The sequence below is a fragment of the Aythya ferina genome, assembly GCF_964211825.1.
Source record: "Aythya ferina genome assembly, chromosome: 1".
In the NCBI taxonomy this organism is placed as follows: domain Eukaryota; kingdom Metazoa; phylum Chordata; class Aves; order Anseriformes; family Anatidae; genus Aythya; species Aythya ferina.
In genome coordinates, this window is record NC_140296.1 from 171,127,953 (window position 1) to 171,150,410 (window position 22,458).

Here is a 22,458-nt window from a genome sequence, read left to right on the forward strand (position 1 = left end):
GCCAGCCAGTCCACGGTGTCATCTGACATATTACACGTCACCTCCAGGTCATACACTTTCAATTCATGCTTCATACCTAAAAAAATTATTAACCTGTGTAGGCAGGAACGTGTTGGGAACACGAATGAATTAACTAGCTCCACAAACACAAGCACACACAAAGGTACAGTTGTTTGGCAACGATCTAATTTCTGAAGGGTAGAAGGATGGCAAAATATGGCCTGTTCAATGCCCTTGCAGCCAGGTCACCAGAAACAACTGCAGAAGTGCTATGTGGAAAGAAATTAAAAAAACAAAAAAACACAATAGACACACACAAAACACAACAAAACCCAGGCCCGTTAGCTTTCCCATGAAAAACGCACCATGAAGCCTGACAACAAAGGGCTAAAAGAAGGAACATCACAGCCCTAGGACTCCCAAACCCTAACAGACATCCATTGCATGACCAAAATGGGGCACAGGACCACATAATAAGCCACCAGAGCAGAGAAATCCAGCCAAGCACCTGGATGAAGATCAAGTCCCTGATCCTCAGCTGTGATAAACAAAAGGACGGTGCTGAAGTCTCGGATATTTTTTTTCTGAAATACTAAAACAGAAAAATCATAGGGAGATGATCTGTTCTGATGCACGTATACGAGCCAGAGTTTCAAACTTACAAAGCACATCGCTGCAGGTTATCGGTACTTAAAAGCAGCTGTTGAAACATCTCCCATGGAAAACCAATAAATATTTTATTGAAAACAAAAAAGGAAAAGGGCCTAGAGCGGCTTCCTGTGCAGCGGGAGTCCAAACCTGGGGACAAAAATGGCAACATGAACTACTACCTTATTGTTGCTTGTTTTAGAACCAAAAATACTCCTAGTCTCACCCTGTATTTTTTTTCTAAATATACATTTTCACCTGCAAAACCAGAAATAGCAGCCAAAGCCACCACCGGAGCTCACTGGGATATATCAAAGCACATCCAAAACCTGCAGTCCACAAAAACTTCTCACTGCAAACATACGCTGACACAGACACTAAGAAAACCCGAAGAAAAATTCATTAAGGTTGCATTTTTAAGGGCTCATTAGGCTCCCTCTCCCAGCGCTGTGAAAGCTGTGTATCCCCAGTGATGTCATCCCAGTAACTCACAGTGAATAATGTGGAAACCCCAGCCCAGCGGGATTTCCTAGCTTTAGGGCTTTGGCATTCGTGGTTGTGCCTCTTATCGCCTCTCCCGGTCTTCACAGGAGCATATGAGAATATCGATACCCAGATATCATTACCTGGAATACTGGAAGGCTACTACAGGGGTCTGTGAGAATCAGAAGTCAGGAAATCCCTTCAGTAACAGCAGTGCTATGAACCTACACCAGAAAAAGCCTCAGACCGTATTAATAACAGCATCCCAAACCAATCTCAAGCACAGGAGCAGCCAGCACAACGCAATTCCAAAAGCCATCTTGGACACGAGTGCTAGCACGAGGGGAAAAGGAACCGTATATAGCTCCGTGCACTGCTCCGGGTTTGTTTCGGAGACCTCCGCCTCACGTATTTTCCGTACGCCTAGGATTAGGCGAGACCTGACAACGCGTTAGCTGCGAGCGGCAGCTCTGACATTACCAACCCGGATTTCCACTGACAACCAAAGGATCCAACGCTGCGACACCCAGCAAGGCTCCCCCGAGCCGAAAAGCCTCCCTTTTGAGCCCAAAACCCATCCATCTCCCTGCCACCACCGCAGCCGCCAGCCGGCCGGCACCTGCCCCTCACAGCCCGTCAGCCCCGCACGGCAGACAAAGGAGGGGGCTCCGCCATGAGGCGGGGACCAGCCCAGCGGCTCCGCAGCGGGCCGAGGAGCGGCCGGGGGGCTGCGGGAGGGCAGAGGCGGCCGCTGCGGGACGCGGAGCGGGGCCGGGCGGTCCCTGAGGCCGCTCCGCCCGCTGCCCGCCGCCCGCCGCCCTCAGCCAGCGGCGCCCCGCGGGCGGCCATTTGCCGCCTCCCCGCTCCGCGCCTACCCGGGGCGCCCATCGCCGAGCCGAGCCGAGCCGGGCAGGGCAGGGCAGGGCATGGCCAAGCGGCTTTACGGGGATTACGGGGATTAATGCCTCGGTACCTGGCTCCAAGGTGCAGAGCAGGCGCGGCGCCGTGCGGGAGATGCAGCTGCGCTTCTTGAGGACGTTGCTGAGGATGGTGCCCACGCCGCCGCCCGAGCTCTGCCGCTTGAGGCATCGCCCGCCCCGCCGCAGCGAGCCCGGCAGCCGGTCCTGCCGCATGGCCGCCCCCCGCCCCGCTCACCGCTCCCTCGGCCCCTCAGCGGGGGGCTGCGGCCATGGCCAGGGCACCGAGCCCCCGGCAGGGCTGGGCGGCGGCGGCCGTGTGCTGAGGGGAGAGAGGGAGGGCGAGGAGAGGAGAAAATGAGGGAAAAAAAAAAAAAAGGGAGTTGCTCCCGCCCACAACCCTAGCATCACTGCGTGAAAACCGGCAGCCTCTCCTCCTCCTCCTCCTCCTCCTCCAGCAGCACCTGGGCTGCGGGAACAAAGGGCGGCGGGGGGCCCTGCGGCCCGGGGGGAGAGCAGCCGGAGAGGTGCTCGACCTAACAGCACCTCAAAAGGGCTCCAAAAGAAACCATCGAGGAAAATGTTTGGCATACTGACGGCCCTGAGGGGCTAAACCACTCGGGGCTGCTGCAGAAGGCGAGCAGGATTCATCACCTCACGCTGGCCAGCGAGCTGCCACGAGTCCGAGCCCACCCTGCGCCACAGCCCCTCGCTCCTTTATCACATTTATAAACCTGACAGGTGTTCATGACACGGGCAGGAGAAAGCTGGCAACAGATAAGCAGCAAAGCCAATTATATAAAACACACACACACACAAGTTATATCTATATTTAGAATCTGTTAATTTTTCATAGAAGTGTGATTTTGATCATGCCTCTAAATATCTGAATATTCGGTTCCGCAGGAAAGCCACCGCGCTGGAGCTGCTAGCTTGCACTCCGAGGGGATAATGAAGCCTGTGTGTCGGCGGTTCTTTTTTTAACAAAGGTGACACTTCCCTGCTGATGTAGATGATGTAAATCACTTTGTTGCAGTGCCAGCTGGAGATGATGGTTTAGTGGTTAAAGCATCAAATCTGAAATAAATTAATCTCCCTTGGTGGACAGATTGTACCAACGGGACTGGGACAGAAATATTTAACTACAGAAATAACCATGTCATCTAATATTTTTCTCCTCTTCCTTGGGCACCATACACAAACAGCCCCACATCAGTCTTTGGTCATTTCAAGACTGGGTAACTCAACACTACACACCACTGGCCAAAGCCTCAGCAGCCATGGCCAAATTTTCGGGACTTGCCCAAAGAGGCACTCTTGTTATCCAGATGGTGACTTGGTCATCCCACCAAACCAACACAGCCGTATCCTTCCTTCAATTGTTAAACAAATCAGCTCTAAGAAAGACATCCATATTTAGCTGACGAGGATGTCCAGCTGCTTTGGTACAACCAAAGTATTCACCATCCTCATCACTGCTGTTTCTCCTGTTTGTCATCCTGTCAGTCTTTGAAAACCAGAAACAAACAGGACAATCGCTCCGTGACTCAGGACGTGGATACTTGCAAGGACCAGCACGCCATTAAGGACAATTGCCCACGTGCCAGCCAATTAATGCAACGTTTCTTGTAAGAAAAATGCAAAAATGCACTTTAGTGCACAAAATGAATAAGCCAAGACATACTAATGGGTTTGATGACTCACTGGATCATTAGCACAAATGGATTTTGGAGGCACGGACAAGTCTCCCATTATATATACATATGCATATCTTAAGAGCAAGAACCTAGCTTCTAGAAAAATGGATCGCATCAGTTTTTAACCACCCATAAGCCAAAATCTATAACTTGCCAGTGGCAAGGCAGGCGTTGGCCCACTCCCTGGACTTGCACGCATCTAAGCATGACACTGCATGTCAGCAGCTTGTATAAATTTGCCGTATTTACCACTAATTTGTGAACAGTCTTCAACAACAAGGAAATTTCAAAGCGCGGGCGCTGCAGCTCACAGACGAATCACCAGTTTCAAGCTGAGGAAAAAGCAACAATTTGAACCCAAAGATGTCACCAGCCATCATGCATCTAGTTTGATCCACCGAGCCAGAGAATGCTGGCCACATTCACAAGTCCTTATCTATAATTACTGGCAAGACAGATGGCAAATTATTAGAAAATACATTAAAAAAAAAAAAAAAAAAAAGAGAGAGAGAGAGAGAGAAGAGTTTTGGGCAACCCAGATACTTAACCTCCAGATATTTTATAATTATCAGCCTGAGACTTTGCTTTTCTCCCCTGCAGTTCATTTCTTCCCTCCCACACAACACAGTCACTTTCTGAAAAACTTTTCCTCTTCATTTGGTATCTCTCTGCAGCCTTATCACCACCTGCTAACTGTGCCTTTTTAGGGCCTGAGCATACTTTATAAGAAATCCTCGATGACAAGTATAACTCGCATAGCTGTCACAATCTGCCTCCTGGTGATTGGTCCTGTGATCTCCACCAGGTTTCGACACAGAAAGAACAACTCCATTTACCCTACACCTCCCCATTCACCAGCCCACTTCGCTTCTATCTGCACTGCAACAACAAGGTTGAAGATGTGCAGCAGGAAAGGAAGGCTAAGCATCAGCAGATGGGGTGGTGACAGGAACAACAGCAGAAATGGGGCTGCAGAGCAACCTTGTGATTAAAGAAAAGGACACAGCTTTGTGCAACCACTCATCTCCCAGCCTGTAGCTCTGCTTGGGGTTATTGCGCCCCAGGTGGAGGACCCGGCACTTGGCCTTGTTGAACTTCATGCAGTTGGCCTCAGCCCGTCGGTGCAGCCTGTCCAGATCCTCCTGCAGAGCTTTCCTACCCTCAAGCAGATCGACACACGCGCATAGCTTGGTGTCATCTGCGAACTTACTGAGGGTGCACTCGATGCCCTCATCCAGATCATCGATGCAGATATTAAAGAGGACTGGCCCCAGCACCGAAACCTGGGGGACGCCACTAGTGACTGGCCTCCAACTGGATTTGACTCCATTCGCCACGACTCTTTGGGCCCGGCTACCCAGCTAGTTTTTAACCCACTTATTAGACATCACAGAAAAAAGAGCCAGTATTTGCTTACCACAATATTCACTGCAAATGTAAACTACATCATGGGCAGGAAATAACATCTGTGATTCCAAGAAATGGAAAAGAAGGACTTAAATGATGAGTCTCAGGAAGCATGCAGCAGAACTGAGAAACTAATCCAATTCTAGTCCAGTCCTACCTCTTCCTTTAGACTGCACACACCATTCTTACTCATTTTTCCCTTCAACAACAGCCAACACAGTAAATAAGTTTTTGGCAGTTAAGTATGCCTGAGAAGTATGCCAAACTTTTCCATCATCAGTGAAAAGACCTGAAACATCACCTATCTGTAACGAAGGCACTTGCAAACCAGTTGTGAAAGCACTTCCTAGGAACTTCTAGCACACCAGGATGACCAGTTTCCCATTTAGGGAGGCACCACATTCACAGGCAGTGAATCAGTGCAGGTAAGGTCAGCTGCAAACCCCTCAATTCATATCTTGTTCTCCAAGTGGCACAAGCGATGCTTATGCAATAGGATCATGTGGGTGAGAAGCTCTCAAAAGCATCACAGATTGCTAAAAAAGAAAAAGTACCAAAAGTACTGACATGCCTGTAACCCCCTTGAACCTGCCTTTACCCATCTCCATTTATAAAGATGTAGCTATTTTCATGAACAGGGGATGTGCAGGAAAACATCTGAACAGTCCCAGGACTCCCTAAGGCCAGCAACAACAGAACTGCGTGCTCGTGTCTCCCAAACCCATGCACAACCCAGTGAAGCACCAAGACCCTACTTTCCTGAGCCCTTCAGGAAACCACACAGCAGTAAGGTTTTCTTGAGCTTGTCCCTGCAACACAATCACACTGAAAGCTATGAATATGTTAACACTCAAATGCTATACGCCACAAATTATTAACTCTCCTCGCTATGTAACCATCTCTCACAATCACATTTAAAAGCGCGTATTCTGCAGCATCTGCAGCTTCTAGGCCAAACTGTTTGAGGGTGGAAGAATTAAATTTGCTGACAAGGCAGCAGCACTGAGCACAAAAGTGACAGCAGCCAGTGCCAACGGGCCAGGTACAAAGAGCAGCCTATTTCGTTCCAGGACATGACGGCTCCCAGAGCATAACAGGAGAGAATTGAAAGATTTCCTGAGAAGCAGGAACCAACTCACGCTCTGTAAACAGCACATGCCACAAATCAAGGACACCTCAAATATTTTCAGAAGAAAAAAATAATGCTACAAGCTAGATGTGATTTGGAAGCCTTTACCTTAACACAATGCACTGTAAGGACAAGGCAAAGGTTTTTAACTCAGAACCATCCACATAGGAAACAAAAAGGGTTTTAAATATACTATTACTTGATAACAGGACAGGAGTAAGTTAATTCCCCTTATTATGCCACTAACAGAGGGCAACAAGCTTGCACAACTAAATAGGCCTGATATTCTATTGAAGCTGTTTCTGTTCACTACAGTGCCCATAAATTCTAATTCTGGGCTGCAGCATTCTTGTAGTAGCTGCTGTACAAGCACAGCAAAAGAGACTGCCTGCTATAAAAGGAAGAAATAAGACAGAAGAAAACATATTAGCATATGGAGGAGCACATGGAAACAGCGAGATTGTATTGGTAAGCACAATGGAAGCTCTCTTAATATAGGAGCTGCTCTTGCATTTCTGTAGGCTTCATGGCAAAAAGGAGTACCAAGGGACACACCTGAAGGAGGACAGAGGCATAGCATGAGGTCAGTAAGAGGGCTGAGGGATTAGGTTTTAATGAACTTCAACACGGAGAAACACCCACAAGTGAATACCAGAACAGGGAGAAATTACGAAGGTACTTGTTTTAAAATGCTAAGTGTGGGATGGAGCTACAAGGCAGGAGATAACCCTGAACACCAAACAGGAAATGACAAATATGTGGTAACGGAGAAGAGTAGGTTGTGAGGAGCTTTGTATGCTAACGCAAGGGAAGCAAGATACTGGCAAGGTCTCTGAAGACCATAAGGGAAGCGTAGGCACCTCGCACACATTTAAACACCTATGTACGAATACTCAAATGTGGATGGGTTAATCTCAAACTGAAGTTTGCTGTTACAGTTAATTCTTTGTACAGCATCTATGTTGTCTCCTAAAAGGACACAATTACAGCCAGCAGGAAAAGAGCTTGGTGAAGTGTTGTGTGTCCCAAATGCTTCTAACCAGATCTTAATCAGAAAAAAAGCGACAGGTAAATCAGTGGAAGGTTTTTCTCATGATGTGAAATTATAGGGTGCTGGTATTGAACAACAGCATCCAGGTTTCCTTTTATTTTTATTTATTTTTCTAATTAGGTTCTACTGTATAAATTAATTCTAAAGTCCTCCTTGCCATTTCAGGAGCAAAGGGATCAGTGTTGCCCTGATGAAGGAAATACAGAAATACGGTGAGGGGGGTGGAAGACGTGGAGTGAACGTCAATTTATTTCACTCATTTACGCACTGATTAGAGCAGTAAAGGGGATCACGTGCAGTTACATTAGGCAGATATTTGCATCTGGCGAGCAAGGTAAGAGACATGTCATGAAGGCATTGCTATAGCGACCATGTATTTAAGCAAGCAGTAAACTGCATAAATTCTAGTGTTAACAGGTGGAACAGAAGTCACAGCAATGCTTCTGTGATCAATAAAATATATACAGAGGAGCATGTTTTAAATAAAACACACATTAATTGAAGTGAGATCTTAAATAGCAAATACCTTTTTTTTTTTGTCAGAGGAATTACCTGTCTCCACTGAAATACAGAATTAAATATACTATTTTTGTAAAGGACACGGTAAGAAAAATCACTGAAGAGGCCTACATAAAAATATTATGTGTAAGAATTAAGAAATGTCCCCTTGCCTTGCTTAATGATGGAAAGTAAATGCACGTCTTGGCCAACATTCACACACCAGAACCCTGCTTAGATGCTACATGGTCACTTTAAAAATCAAATCACTATATCAGCTGTAAAGACTAATGCAACATATGAAAAAAAGAGTAACAAGAACTACACTTCTGACAGCTATTGCTTGTAGTCATGTTTAAGATAATATTTGTGGAAGAAGAAAGGTCACTTGATTGCAGGCTCCCAGCTCTCATACAGAGCTGCTCTTCCCTTATTAGAATTTAATTTCCTTAGCATCTAGCATAGAAATTGAATGTTACAGTGCGGATTGCCAGCTTGTTTGGTTTGAACTGCTATTTTAGAAACAGCAAGGCTTTAATGCCCCTAACATAACTAATGAAAACTAAAATACTGTGTTCCTCAAGGCAAGATTTATCCACAGACAGAACACTTATAAGTGGTTTTGACTGAAAAGTAACCATCAGTTTGAAAAATCAGCTAACCAAAAAATGCCTTCGCTTCGGGCTGGGAAGCACTATGGGGTGAGACCATGTTTATAAACAAGTTTTTATATATCTTTTACTACTTAGTTGCAGTAATGCTTAGGACTTCCATCAAAGACCAGGTTCAAGAGGTACAAGGCTTTCTATAGACATGTACCAAGAAGACATCATCCCTGCACTGCCCAAGGATAGAGTCCTGCTTCAAGCACAGATCCTCCCTTTCCCAGTTCACATGGCCTCCAAGGACAGAGCTTCATTGCAGAGGAATGGAAACAAAACCCTTTCTGGTGTTGTGGAGGAAAATGGTGTTCACTCTAACAGAAGTTAATGGAGCTTTTAGGACCACAAATCTTGATCAGTCGCTATGGAAGCCCTCCACCAGCACTCTAGATCTTTGATCCCATATACATCAGCCTCTGTTTGTAGATGCCACTAGCTCTCTAGGAATTACCGCAAATGTTATTTAAGTCTTCAGATTAGGATTCCCATAAAACAAACAAACAAACACCACTGATTACATCCCCATTCCAACTTCCTTTAGCCTCACTGAAAAACTGTTTTTCCTTCAGGATCTAAGGCCCAATAACATCTGTTGACAAAGACAACTGGATGAGATGCAACCCAAGAACCACAAACTGTTCATACTTTGGATTTGGACAATACATACTGTATGGATGACAGGAAGAACATAATGATTGGTACAAGTTGCTGTAATTTTTAGGGAGGTACATCACTTTATAAAAAGATTTCACTGCTACTAAAACAGAACAAGAGGTTTCCAAATTTTACTAAGAAAGACATAAATAATATGCTTGTGTCACTTTTCTCTTACAAAAGTGTTTTAGTAAGATGATATAACATGGACTTCACTTCCTTGGCAAATCTCAAGTGTTTCTGAGGAGCATCCACTGCTCAGCAAGTCAAACTCAGGTTATTTTTAACTTCAAGTAGCAAAACACTGTAAAATCTGAGGAGATTTCCAGAGCTGTTTCAGCACAGAATTATATGCAGGAGTATTGATCCAAATAGACTAAATTCACAGCTCGCTTTTCTAGTATCTTGTGCTTAAATGTCAAACTTATTTCGGAAGGCTGCAAAAATGTATCAGCTAGCTGATGCTCCATAAATCGGTCTATTCCTAGGACTAATTATCCCAAGCAGCTGCTATCCTCCATTTGATCTTCAGTATCCAGGAAATCTCTTCGTCAAAGCTTCACTCAACCGAAGAATGTTCTATATGTCATAGTCAGAGATAAAATGCATCTATATTACTTAAAGGCCATGTACTCTGTAGGGCATTTTCACCAAAGCTCCATTTCTCCATTTACCCTCCTGCAAGCTTACAAAGATCTAAAACAAAAAGAAAAAAAAAATAATATGGTATTTAATTAGGAAAACGAACAGTAAAGTTAATTGTACTGAAGTATAATATCTAGAAAAAAAAAAAAAAGAAGGTAGTAAGGTAGTGCTAAGCTAGACAAATATGAAAGACTATGCATACAATCTAATTGCACACTTTATTCTCTTCGGCTATTTCCACATCCAAAAGCTTGTAAGAGAAAGATTAAAGATTGTAACAATTGTATTATGGTTACAGAGCTCATACAGCCAACCATCCTATGAGCTTATACACAAACAAACCCTTACATCTTGAACGTTCAACATTTCCAGTAAGTGCCATGGGTTTTTACCACCTGCAGATGTCAGAGCAGGATCTATCATTGGTTCAGAAGCATCTAAATGCTTTGGGAAACACGAAGGCTGGAAATCTCCATCACGTGTACTCATCACGCATCACTACTCCTCCACGTATGGCCTTTGGCAGCACTGGCTGTACAGCCACTTTCCTCTCATATCCTCATTTAAAGCAATGAAATCCTAGATTACATCCTGGATATCCTGGACACTGAAGTCCCCCAGTAAAGCCCAGGACTACTTTTAATTCTGGTTTTGCTCACGTCGCAGAGCTGCAGCCCGAGCCCTTTGCTTGGCCAGGCTGCACACTCCACTCCTCCCTTCCCTGCCTGATGCTCCCTGCCCTGGGCAGACTCACAGGGCTGGAACAGGACGAGCTCAGTTTCACGCTGCTCCTGAACCTGTGCAGAAAATCAGCATGCCAACTCACTTCACTGCAATAATCCCAGCATGACTTCAGTCAAAGCTTGGCTTTTCCAGTTCTTCAGGGAAATAGGAGGCTAACTGAACTTCACTGTGGATCAGGTTTCCATCCTGATGACTACACATGTGAAGAGGCAACTGTTGTCTGAGAGGTGTTTCTGAGGTCATGACTGACTGACAAGGGACTGCAGATAAAGAACAGGCTGTTCTGATTTTTCTCCTGTTGTTATCATCAAACAAAAGCATCCTTCCTTCAGGAGACTAAAGCATCTCCTCAGTTCAAACTGATTCAATACCACCTCTCAAAGTTACTACAGTACTAGAGAAGTAAGATGTCACTTATTTGAGAACCACTTTGCTCAGGGAAATTAGTAAATAACAACCACTAGAGCATTACTTGAAAAGGAATCCAAAAAAGAAACCCACATGCAATAATCTATCAGATTAATCCACATTTCTAATACTCAGCAAGCATTTTATGTAACAAGTACTATCCAATACATCAACTTTTCATGGCACAGCTGTTGTGAAAAACGTAGTTCAGTGCATTCAAAATTCTACCTGCATCACAAAACTAATCCCATGAGGTCTGCTATCGCTTTGTAGCACTTTGTAGCGGAAACAGGACCACCGTTACACAGAAGAATATGGAAGAGACGGCAGTCAGTCAACCCAAGTTGTACGCGTATACAAAACAAGCACAATCTCGGGTGTAGCACCAACTCAACTATTTCTCTGTTGTCACAGCTGCTGGCACACTGACAAAGAATATTCAAAACACGCTATAACAAGCACTGTACAGATTACAGGATCGCTACCAAGTTCCTGTCACACAGTTACATACTAGGAAGCCTGCATTTTCAATTGCATACTAGGCCTAGGTTCAGCAGCAAGTTTATTGATCGCAGAAAGGTTTGCTGAATTCACCATTCAGATCCTTGATAAGTAATGAAGTATTTATTTTGGTAATTTATTTTATACCGTAGCCATATTCAGCTGTTAATACCCCATGAGGTGTCTGCACAATACACAAATGTAGAACTGTTTCACTGAGGACACTGCAGTTCGATAAGCAGCGGCTGAGGCTTTCACCACCTGAGGTGGCGACCATTACAAGATGGCAGCGCCCCTTGCACCTCAGCGTCAGAGACCAACGACTGACCACGCCTGTTTGATATTGCTTACAATTTCAGCCCCACTCCACCCTCACCCCACGTCTGCCATTTCCAAGGCAAGTATTCAAAGTGTGGGGAGAAGGCAGCATGCAGGTGTATGGTTCTCAGGTTCGCAGGACCCACAGTCTGTGGAGAAGTGGGACAGCACAGCTGGTTGACCAGGGCCTCCTAGGTCTCGCCACACTCCTTTAGGTGAGGGCTTGGTGTCTCCCAAACCATGCCTGACACAATATACCACCAATCAGCTGGTCCCCAGCTCCTTTATTACGTGTGGTAATATTATCTGAGGCTCATCAGGCAGAAGAGAAGAGGAACCTGAAGGCTATCTCCTCTCAGAGGTCTGAGTTCCCCTGCCCATTTTGCTCGGCACCCACCATGCTCTGAACCCCTGCTGTCTCCCTTCCCCAAGAAAATCCCACTCCTTGAGAGACAGCAGCTCTCACCGAGCTGGAAAATGATCAGCACAGTGAGCCAGGAGGCAGTACGTCCCCCAAGGAGGTAGCAATCTTAGTCAGCAGCCTCCAGTGTCCCCAGGAAGCTACCCACCATCAGCATCAATCTTCAACCCTGAATGCAGCCGATTTCCCAATAAAAGTAGCAATGGAATGACACCTACAACAAAAGTGGCAGTCAGGTATATGTGCATATATAGTAGGGAATATCTGACACAGAAAAATAAGGATCCACATAATCCCGAAAGAGACAGAAAGAAAACATATGCCTTAATTATGAGTGTTAGCTCTGCAGCTCCCTAAATCAGCTTGGCAACCCCAGTGTTGAGCTGCCAGGGAGTGAACTGCAGAGATGGATGGCTGCATATTCCCAGGAAAACTTTAATGGAAAACTCCATCATAAAACACCAGCTTGTGGAAAGCAAAGTCCTTCACAACGAAGTACTATATATGTGACCAAAAAAAAAAAAAAATTAAATGCCAAAAGCATTATTCAATTTTGACTCTTTTTAGGATTAAACATTTAATGTCTTAAAAATGGCTCATTATATAACATGAAATGAGAAAGGGCGAGGAGTGTCAAAATCTGAACAAAGCATTTTAGCTCAAAATGTAAGCTTTCAGAATTCTGCTTCATAAGCAATTGAATGTTGTGAGTAGGTGTTTTTATTTCATGCTGGAACAAGATATTTTTGTTGCTGTACTCTAAAATCAGAATTTCCCTCCAAGTGAGGATTCCAGGTTCTGCACTTCTCTAAGCACTTGTTTTTGCCGTCTTTTCAATTTGATATTCTGCAAGTGCACAGTCAACAGAAACCTTTCAGATGGGCTATGACCAAATTAGACAGCAAATCCAGCCTCTCAATTTCAGAGGAGAAAAAAGAAAAGATTACTTCCTTTTTTACTTTAGAAAAGGAGAGAATTCCTACTTCATTTCAGGAGTCAAACTGAAATTAGCTCTGAAGTGGCCTTCTGAGTGATATCAAGTCTGTACAATCAAACCATTTGCTAAGTTTGTAAGTAAACTGACCAGACAATTTCTCAATCTAGAATTTATATTACAGATTTAGTTTTACAGTGGAGAATATCAGCAAGAGAAGATGGCAGTCAGCTGAATTGTTTTGAATTAGGTAGCCAAGGGCTTCTCTGGCCTCACACCAGCCGGCTTCCTGGGGCTAGCGTAAGTCATTACTATCTGAATCTGAATAAGAATTACTATCTGGAGACAATGAAGTGGGCTGGTCTGAATTCTCCATGGTGCTTACCAATACTACAGATTGCCAAATGACCCAAGATGTCAGCATTCGTTACCTACCCTAATTACATATAAAATCCGTACTCTGTGTGCACATCCCACCAACCAGTTACAAGATCCTATTCTCATCAAATGAAGCAACCATGGAATTCACTACCTAAACAGTCCCCAGGATTATTCAGATACCGACTGTCAGCCTTAAAGACAGAACTGGCACTTTTTGTTTGAATAGCTTCCATAACTGCATAAAATACTAGAACAGCAAACTTTGAATAGTGTTTAAAAAAAAAAATTATTATTATTGTCCTTTCAACAATCAACATCTTGTTCACTGTTCCACACTGCTGGTATTGTGTATGAGAACACTCACTCTTCTGTCTCAAAGACTCACTAGCAAATACCAAGGATACACAGTCTAATGTTCATTTGCAAATACTAATCATGGCACACGACTATTTATTGAAACACTTCTCTGTGACCTGTTGCACAATGATGAACAATGCAAGTAACCCTCAGACCAGGCTCCTGTTGCACTGGATTAGGCTTTCAGATTCCTCAGGATCTTGGCTGGCTATAGCTGAATAAAATACAATAATGAAGTGTCATTTACTTTTGTAGAAGCATATTCACCACTACAGTTGGCTCTAAGGGTTCTCACAGCTACCTTCCACAATGAGCCAAGCTCCAGCATCCTTAGAAACAGGTTCTCTTCTTTCCTCTCCTACTAATTCACTCCCTAAAAACCAGCAAAGGACATAGAATAGATTATAAAATCCTTGCTAATCAACCCCTCAGCCCACCTCCACATCCTGAGTCATAAACACCAGAGAAAGTCTTTGCTCTGTGTAGCATAGGTAACAGTCTGTTGACAATAGCAACAATTAAAAATCAATAGCAGTATTCCATTTATTTGTCGTAGCAAATATGCATTGCTACAAGTGGACAACCAACTGTAAAGGTAATTCAGCATACCTCTGGCCTCTGGCAACCATTTAAAAAGGAACTGAAAATCATCATCACATTTTCAGACTCATGATTCTGTTTCTTTCCATTTCCCCTTCCCCACCCCAGAGTCTTCCCAAGGGCAAAAGATCAAGTAGAATAAATTAAGAACAATTCATTAGGGAAAAAAAAAAAAAAAAAGGAAGCAGCCACAGGCACTATTTCTTAGATATGCATTTCAAGAAGTCACAGCATCAATTTCAAGTATCAAATTCATTAACAGCCATGAAGGATAGGCTAGTCATATAAACAAGTACACAAAACCAGATGAGATAATAGGAAAGCTACTGAACTGAAGCATTCAGCCAACTGAGTCATTTGAGGATGACTCACATGAAATCAGACTCCATGAGAAGCAAACCTCCTATTTTAACTGCAAAGCAGGCATGTATTTGATAAATCAATTAAATAGATATTGCTATAAGAAAAAAAGTTATCAAAGCAAATCCATCTGGCTTCAAAAATCAGAGCTATTTAAAATTAGACAATTAAAATTGGAAATCTGAAGAAGAGCTGGAGATGAACACAGCAAGTACACAACAGTTTCTCTTTTAATTGCAAATGGAAATCGCACTGACAATATTTTTAATACAAAGAATCCTCTTCCTTACTAAACATTTCAGACATGAAAGTGACAAACATGAATTGCAAATACAAGTTTGAAATTTGTCCACATTTATAATGGAGAGTCAGTGGGTTTTGTCTGTCTGTTTTTTGGAGCAAAACTTCCACAGTAGCAGCACCTGCTGAATAGCTCAGATTTTCATAGAGAAAGAAGAGAGCAATTGGCATGTTCCAGCTTAAATGACATTTATACAACTGCAAGAGCACCCTAAACTATTGGGCTGTGAGAAGTATAAAGAATGGTAAGGCACATTGACCTGCATGAATTATTACACCAACACACAAGCATATACCCCAGGTTTAAAGAAAAAAAAAAAAGGAAAGAAAATACATCTGATCCAGAGTTACAGTCAAATCAACATTAGCTGTGTTAACAGCGCACAGTATGTTTCATTAAAGCTGTTCTCACACTTTATCAAGCTTTCACCCTGTGAACTAGAATTTGTGAAAGTCAGCCTCGGTCTTACAGCAACTGAGTGAAGAGGGGGGACTGAGAAAACAGGTGAACAGATAAATAGTGCATACAGGCAAAAAGACAAGGAAGAACATATGAAAAAGACTGAGGAACAACATGAAGAAAACTCAACACTGCAGAGCTGACAAGATGTAGGAAGGGGGGGAATAAATAAAACAAAACAGGGCTGAGAAGTCTGACATTTAAAGACAAAGATCAAATGAGAAAAGCTAATAATGAATTAGGAAGGGAAGAAAAATGTGGGAGATGAGACAGGACACACAGATGATGCAAGACAGAAGCTAAAGAGACAAACTCTGGAGGGAGGGAAAGAAGAGAGAAAGCAGAAGTTCAATCTGCTTAATCAAGTTGAAGTTTAATCAAGTACTTTTGCATATCTAGATTACACTTATCCAGAGACACCAGATGAAGATGATCTTGCTCATTCATCTTCTAACCACCTCACACTACTACAACCTCAGATAGGGCTTTCACAATTTCCCCCAAGGGAACTCCATAACCCGTGAGGAGGATTGATACTAAATGACAGTAACACGTTCTCAGCAGTCAAATAAACAGGCAAGCAGTCCACAGCCTGGTCATCTCCCAGGGAACTCTGTCCATCCCCTGGGAACTCACAGGGTACCTCTTTGTGGCCAGGTAATAGCAGTTTGTGCTGGCTTTCTATCTAGGTGAGATGCATTCAAAGAGATTAAAAGTATTGCTAAGAAGTATATATATATAAACCCCAAATTTTCTACAGAATTTCTATAGACCCCTAAACATTCAGTTTGTATGATCAGGAGCTTCTGGAATAACCTCGGCAGCCATGTGGGAATTAATGACCTTCATTCTAATTAAGAAACCATCTGTCACCATTTTGTCCAACCACTTCACATGTGAAACCTAACACTTTCCTTAGGACTAACATTTATTTGCTAGGTTGCACCTGACTTCAAACCTTTTCATCCAGTTATTGCCTGAATATGTTTGCAAAGCACTTTCCTTCATGTTTAAGGAAAGTGCATGAAAGCCACCAACCTATGATAAGCAGAGATAAACCTCAATCACCGCACAAAGTAAAGCATACTGTCTCCCTCTGCTGGCCCTGCGTTAAATTAAACCAGGAGGAGAAAAAGGAAACAAAATCCAAACAATTTCTATGAAAGCTTCTACTATTACTTAATTGAAAATACAAGAGAATATTAATGAACTTTTTGTTAATGTAACTTCATCTTATTTTATACTGAAAGTGATTGAAGCATCCCTGTTTGCCAGCAGGAAGACTGAGTTATAATGGAGCAGGGTAATTTTACTTATAAATGTGTAGGCAATACATGCTTTTTTATTAGAGTGACAGGCAATCAAAATTTGTGATTCTAAGAATTTCTGGTTTGCAATTCGATTACTCAAAATATATTTAGTAATATAAGCTTGCTGTTACTATATAAAAACATGACGAAAGAAGAATGGGGTGTCTTTTGCATGTCCTTTAGATGAAGCTGAAAAAAACTTGATTTACTTTTTTTTTTGTTACTGTACTCTGCTTTTCTCAAGTGATACAATTCGGCGCATGAAGCACTGTGCTTGCTAAGATGGATCTGAAATAGTTCACAGTGCTCCAACAAACTTAATTCTTGTTATTCCAAATAAATCAAAATTGCAAAAGTAAGAGACCTGTGTGCCTAGAAGCTATATTTAGCATCAGGCCATCATTGTTAGTTCTTTCTTACTGATGTTCTTCACTGAAGTGTTTTTGTTTGTTTGTTTTTAAATTTGGGGTGAAATATGCATTATTAAAATGAAACTGGTCTGGCATGTATCTTATAAACATTCTGTAAGAGCACTGCTTTCAGCACATATCCAACAGAGCAATTTATCCACCACCCAGCAGAGCCGTAGCTATTCTTGTATCCAACCAAAATGCATTTTACTGTTGTGAATTTTGTTTTCTATGGTAATCTTTATTTGTATGCAAAACACATGTCACCTTCCAGGGATAAGGGCCAACAGCTTCATGGAAAGCACAGTAGGTTATGAAGTCCTTCCCTGGCGACTGCTCCTCTGCATTTTCTCGATCTGTCTGGCAGCTCCAATGCTGCAGGTGCTGTGCCAGGTATTGGTGGTCCTGAAGCACGAGCAAACCCAAGATGGGCTTCCAAAGCTGCCAGAAGGCCATGTCTCTTCCACGCATTGAACAGAGACCAAGAACTAGCACAGGTCAAAAACTGATCCATGGACAGCTTTCTGAGTTTCTTACAGCCTCAAAACTTTCAGATACTGAATATATACAGTTTTAAACATGCAGTTGTTTAAATAGTGTTTGTTTTCTTTTTTTAAGCAGACTAAAGCATTATAGACATTTAATCATAAAACAAAGGATAAATTTTATCCTTTGTAATTCCCTACTTAACTGAATTCATCATGAGGAGTGAATTCAACAGTGTTCAATTTAGAGTCTAATATAAATCCATAATCGAACAGTCTTTGTTTTCAATTTGGTCTGTACAGATTGCTTAAAGGTAGCATTCAAACATGTGAAGGTGACCCTAAAGTTAATTTGCTTGGCTTTCTACCTCTACACATTGATTTCACAATGTCAAGAAAAAAAATTGTGTAGCAGTGGTATTAACACACTGTGAAACTCTACAGAAATCAATTGAGGATAACACAGGTAAAAGATTCTTTCCTTGTTTGCCACTAAAAATATTCTTTAAAAATGAAAAAATATTTAACAACTTCTTAGTTACTTAAAGATTTTAGAACTGCAGGATATTGTAATGGTAATGCTGTACGTGAATGCATATTATGAAGTTTTACGGCACGTAACATAATATTCCAAGTGTATAACTTCATCAGAAGAATCCGGATCAATAAAATCATCTATAAATCAATGTTTTCAATATTTCAAAATGAGGTAGTAGCTGCTATTTCAGGTGTTTCTAGCAAACTAATGGAAAGAGGCATTATGCTTAAAATGTAAATGCAAAATGGTACCTGACGTTTATAAAGACACATTCATATTTAGGGTGAAAACCCATATCCCTTCGAGTCAACAAGATTTTACCTAACAAATGAGGTTAGGATGTTCAGACCTTCAGAATTTAAAGTTAATCCTCTAAATACTTAAATGCATGCAAAATTCAAGTAACGTAGTTTCATTTAAAAGGAGACCACAGTGTATGCTTAATGCCGAGGACTCAATTATCAAGATGATGTTGAAGGAGAAAAATAATAGGTGGGAAGAAAAAATATGCCTAATTAGTGGATGTCAGCCAAGAACTTTCATGCTGCATTTTAAGTCAAACAAAGGAATAGTTAAAAATACTTAAAAAAAAAAATTAATAGACCATCCATTAACTAAATTACATTAGCACATGCCACTATGGTAAGATTCTTTTAATAATATTTTTACATGCACCTCAAAGCGCCTACAGGCATTTTTGTGAAGAGACCATGCTTTATTTACTGTACCTGAACATTTCTGTACCTGTCACGCAGCATGTTAATAAAAAAATAGAACAGGAAATAGGTTATTCTCACATGTCTGTTCTACAAAGGTATAATTTCTACTTATTTTTACATGTGACATTACATTCAGTTTCACTTCAGTAGAACTAACAAAAACAGTAGAGCATGTCTTTAGAGGACAACTAGGCCAAGGTAAACAAAAGGTTTCACTGTCTCAGAAGAAAAGGCTAAAGAATTAAAGAACAGCATTTCCCCTCTTCCCCACATATTCCCTTTAAAAAAATACACAGGTGCTGATAAAACAGTTTGAGGAAAGTGGGTTTGTTTTTACTGATACTCTTCATCTTGAAGCAACTCAATAGAAAGGAGCTACATGCGCTACTAGCAATGCACTGGGAAGACAATTACATATGCCATCAATAGCTGCCAGCGAGCAGAATTTCCCATTCCAGCATCTTCCTTACAACCATATGAAGGTACACGGTCAAACACAGCATGCACAACCAAAAATTCATCTCAGAATTTTTGTACACTAAAGCTGAAGATGTCTGGCTGACAATCTACAGTAAGGGTGCCGCACCAGTATACAAAGCTGAGGCTCCAACAGCCTACCCAGTCAATTGGTTAAATCAAAGTGTACTGCAAGCCAGTCCTATCTAAGGGATAATACAGCCTTGCCTCTTGATTTTAAATTAAGTGCAAGGGCTTAATTGAAATACTGCCCACATTAATGAAATAAACTTCTTACACTAACATACGCATACACAGAACAGTACTTACATCGTTTCTGGGAAACTGCCTGTAAACAAGCTGTGACAATATCGCAGTTCTTCTGGACTTTATGTACAAGCCTGTCTTTCTGCTTTAGTAGACGAAGCAGCTTTGCCGACTGGACAGAAATCCTGTAATTCAGTTCCCGTTTTATGGTTGTCAGTTCATCAACTCCTGCCAATAAGCATAGAAAATAGCTTCAGTTCAGGACGAAACACATATAAACAGCTTACTGTAGGTGACATGCGAAGGGATTTTCCCCCACAGGCATTTACGTATACAAACTTTCAATAAATGACAAGTCCTATTGAATGGCACAATTCCCAGTAACAAACATTTTCAGGATCCGAGCCAAAGACTTTTCATTTGAACTAAAGTACCTCAACTTATTGCACAATATATTAAACTTACTAATTACACTTCTATAAATTGGAAATTTTATGACAGATGTAGACAGAACACACCTAGAGCAGCAAAAGCAGGGGGTATACATGTATTTTAAACACTGAAAACTGCCTGTGGAAAATGTGCATGGGCAATAAGCAAATGATAATAGGCAAAAGGAACACGTTCAAGAAGCTGCCTGCAAGGCCAGAAATGCAAGTCCAGGGTGAGCTGTAATTGGTAAACTCTTTCCACTAAGAGACAAACTACGTGGCTCCCACTTCTTTTCACTGGTCAGTCCATGTTCCACCACACCCCCGGAGCTCACCCAAATCATTCTGCTTAATTCTAATATTCCTATTAGCCCCCATGTGGTGAGCTTTGGGTCTAGAGAAAAGGGATTTGTGTGGGAGATGTCTTAAATCCATTAAAATGTGGAATTCTCTCCTCTGCCCCCAAAACACCACATCCCATCAGTGAACGCTTGGGTCTTGCCTATCGCACACTGACCTCTTCAGGTCTTTGCTGTAACAGCCTGGTGAAGTTTGCCCCTAGTATCTGAACAGCTTTCTTCCTGAGGCTGTTATCAACCCTTCCATCACTTTCAATCCAATCATGCCTCCCTGATGCTGAAAGAAAAGTCAATCAAAAAAAAAAAAAAATCCATACATTGGTAATCTGATCCAGTGAGAAAAAAGTTAATGAATCGTGGAAAACCTACTGTTAGCATGATGCTGATCATGGTGATCAGCTCAACTCATACAGCAAAGCCTTCCCCAAAATTCTGGGGAGCCTAAAAAAAAGGGCAAAGTAGGCTAAGATGTTAGTCATGGGGTGATAACGAGGCAGGCACAAGGCAAGGCAGGGCAGCCACGGGTACAATCCTGTATTTTGTAGTCTCCACCCATTTTGGCACCTGCTGCTCAGTTTGAGCCTCCAATCACAGGCATCAGGCAAGGTGACTTGAAATCTCATTTATGAACCTCAAGGGGAAAAAAAAAAATTAAACTGTATTCCAGTTGGCTTGTACAGTTACCACAAAAGCAGTGAGCCAAATTTTTTTTTTTTTTTTTTGCTCATTCCAGTTAGCTGTCCCTATAAGAACAATGAATCAGTTTTACAGTAAAATTCATGGTTTTTTTTTTTCCTCTAACACGTATTCCCAAGGAAGCTGATTCCTTGCCGAGTCCCAGATCACCACAGGACATACAGACCGTGAGCTACATCCTGTAACACCACCACATTAAGAAGCCAAACACGGAAGCAGAAAGCTGTTTGCACAGCCTGAAAAACAGGCACACTTGTTCACCTCCCTTCTTTCCTTGCCAAAACCAAGAAGGTTTTGGGATCGGGAGAGTAGTGCCCTGTGCAGAGCGCTCTTTGTCGGGTCAGCCTGGCGCTGCAAGTCCCATCCTCTCACAGGCATTCACCGCCACAGCTGCCTGGCTGTCATTATTGCTGTTTGGTGGCTTTATTACGATTTTAGCAGCGTTTGGTGGCTTCATTTTGATTTTAGTGCTGGTTGGCGGCTTCATTTTGAGTTTGGTGGTGTTTGACGGCTTCAGTTTGATTTGGGGTAGCCGAGTGTTGCGCTTACATGTTGCATCGTTTTGCTTTCCCCTGGAAGTTGACCTGCAGGTGGCTAAAAACACCAAAAAAAGCCTAAAAACCCCAAACCTTAACCCTGCCAGAACAGCACCGACCTGAGCAGAGCGGCTCCCCTGCGATCAGTGCAGCTGCCCCGTGCGGTGCAGCCCCTCTTGTAGCACCCCCAAACCGAAAGGGACGGGCTGGGGGTCCCACGGGGAGCCCCGGCCGCCCCCAGCGCGGCTCCCGGCCCCTCAGCGCCTCGCCCCGCAGCCGGGAGCCCCCCGTGAGGGCCGTGGCGGCCGCCCCGTACCTTTGAGCCGCAGGCACCCGTCCTGGCTCGGCCGCCGCTGCCGCTGCAGCTCCCTCAGCACCCCGGCACGGGCGCCGCCCGCCTCGGCAGCGCTGTAGAGCTCGGTGAGCAGCCCGCTGACCAGCGACGAGGTGCGGCTGGAGCGGCCGCTGCGAGGACCTTCCTCATCTTCTTCATCTTCTTCATCCTCCTCCTCCTCCTCCTCCTCCTCCTCGGGCAGGCTGTCAGCGCTGCTGCCCGCCCCCCCCCTCAGGCCGCGCTCCGCCGCCTCCATCTTGTGGCGGGTTCCGGGTTCCGGGGGGGGGCGCGGCCATGGCGGGCGGGCGGGCCCGGCCTGCGCCCCCCGCCCCCTGCCCGCCG

General features: G+C 43.2%; 1 protein-coding gene across 4 annotated transcripts in view; it reads right to left on the reverse strand.

Annotated features, from left to right (window-relative positions):
- The window catches only part of TBC1D30 (TBC1 domain family member 30), a 49,057-nt gene extending 26,670 nt beyond the window's left edge, over positions 1-22,387 (reverse strand). For 2 of the 4 annotated variants that reach the window (XM_084513348.1, XM_084513347.1), the window contains exons 1-2: positions 22,099-22,387; positions 19,824-19,988 (exon numbers count right to left, since the gene is read on the reverse strand). In XM_084513348.1, coding sequence (XP_084369474.1) covers positions 19,824-19,988; positions 22,099-22,372 — 439 coding nt within the window. In that variant the 5' untranslated portion in view covers positions 22,373-22,387. Of the gene's footprint in view, positions 1-2,104; positions 2,280-19,823; positions 19,989-22,098 lie in introns of those variants that run through there. The other 2 variants (XM_084513350.1, XM_084513349.1) reach the window with 1 other exon arrangement.
- Between the last annotated feature and the right edge of the window lie 71 nt (positions 22,388-22,458).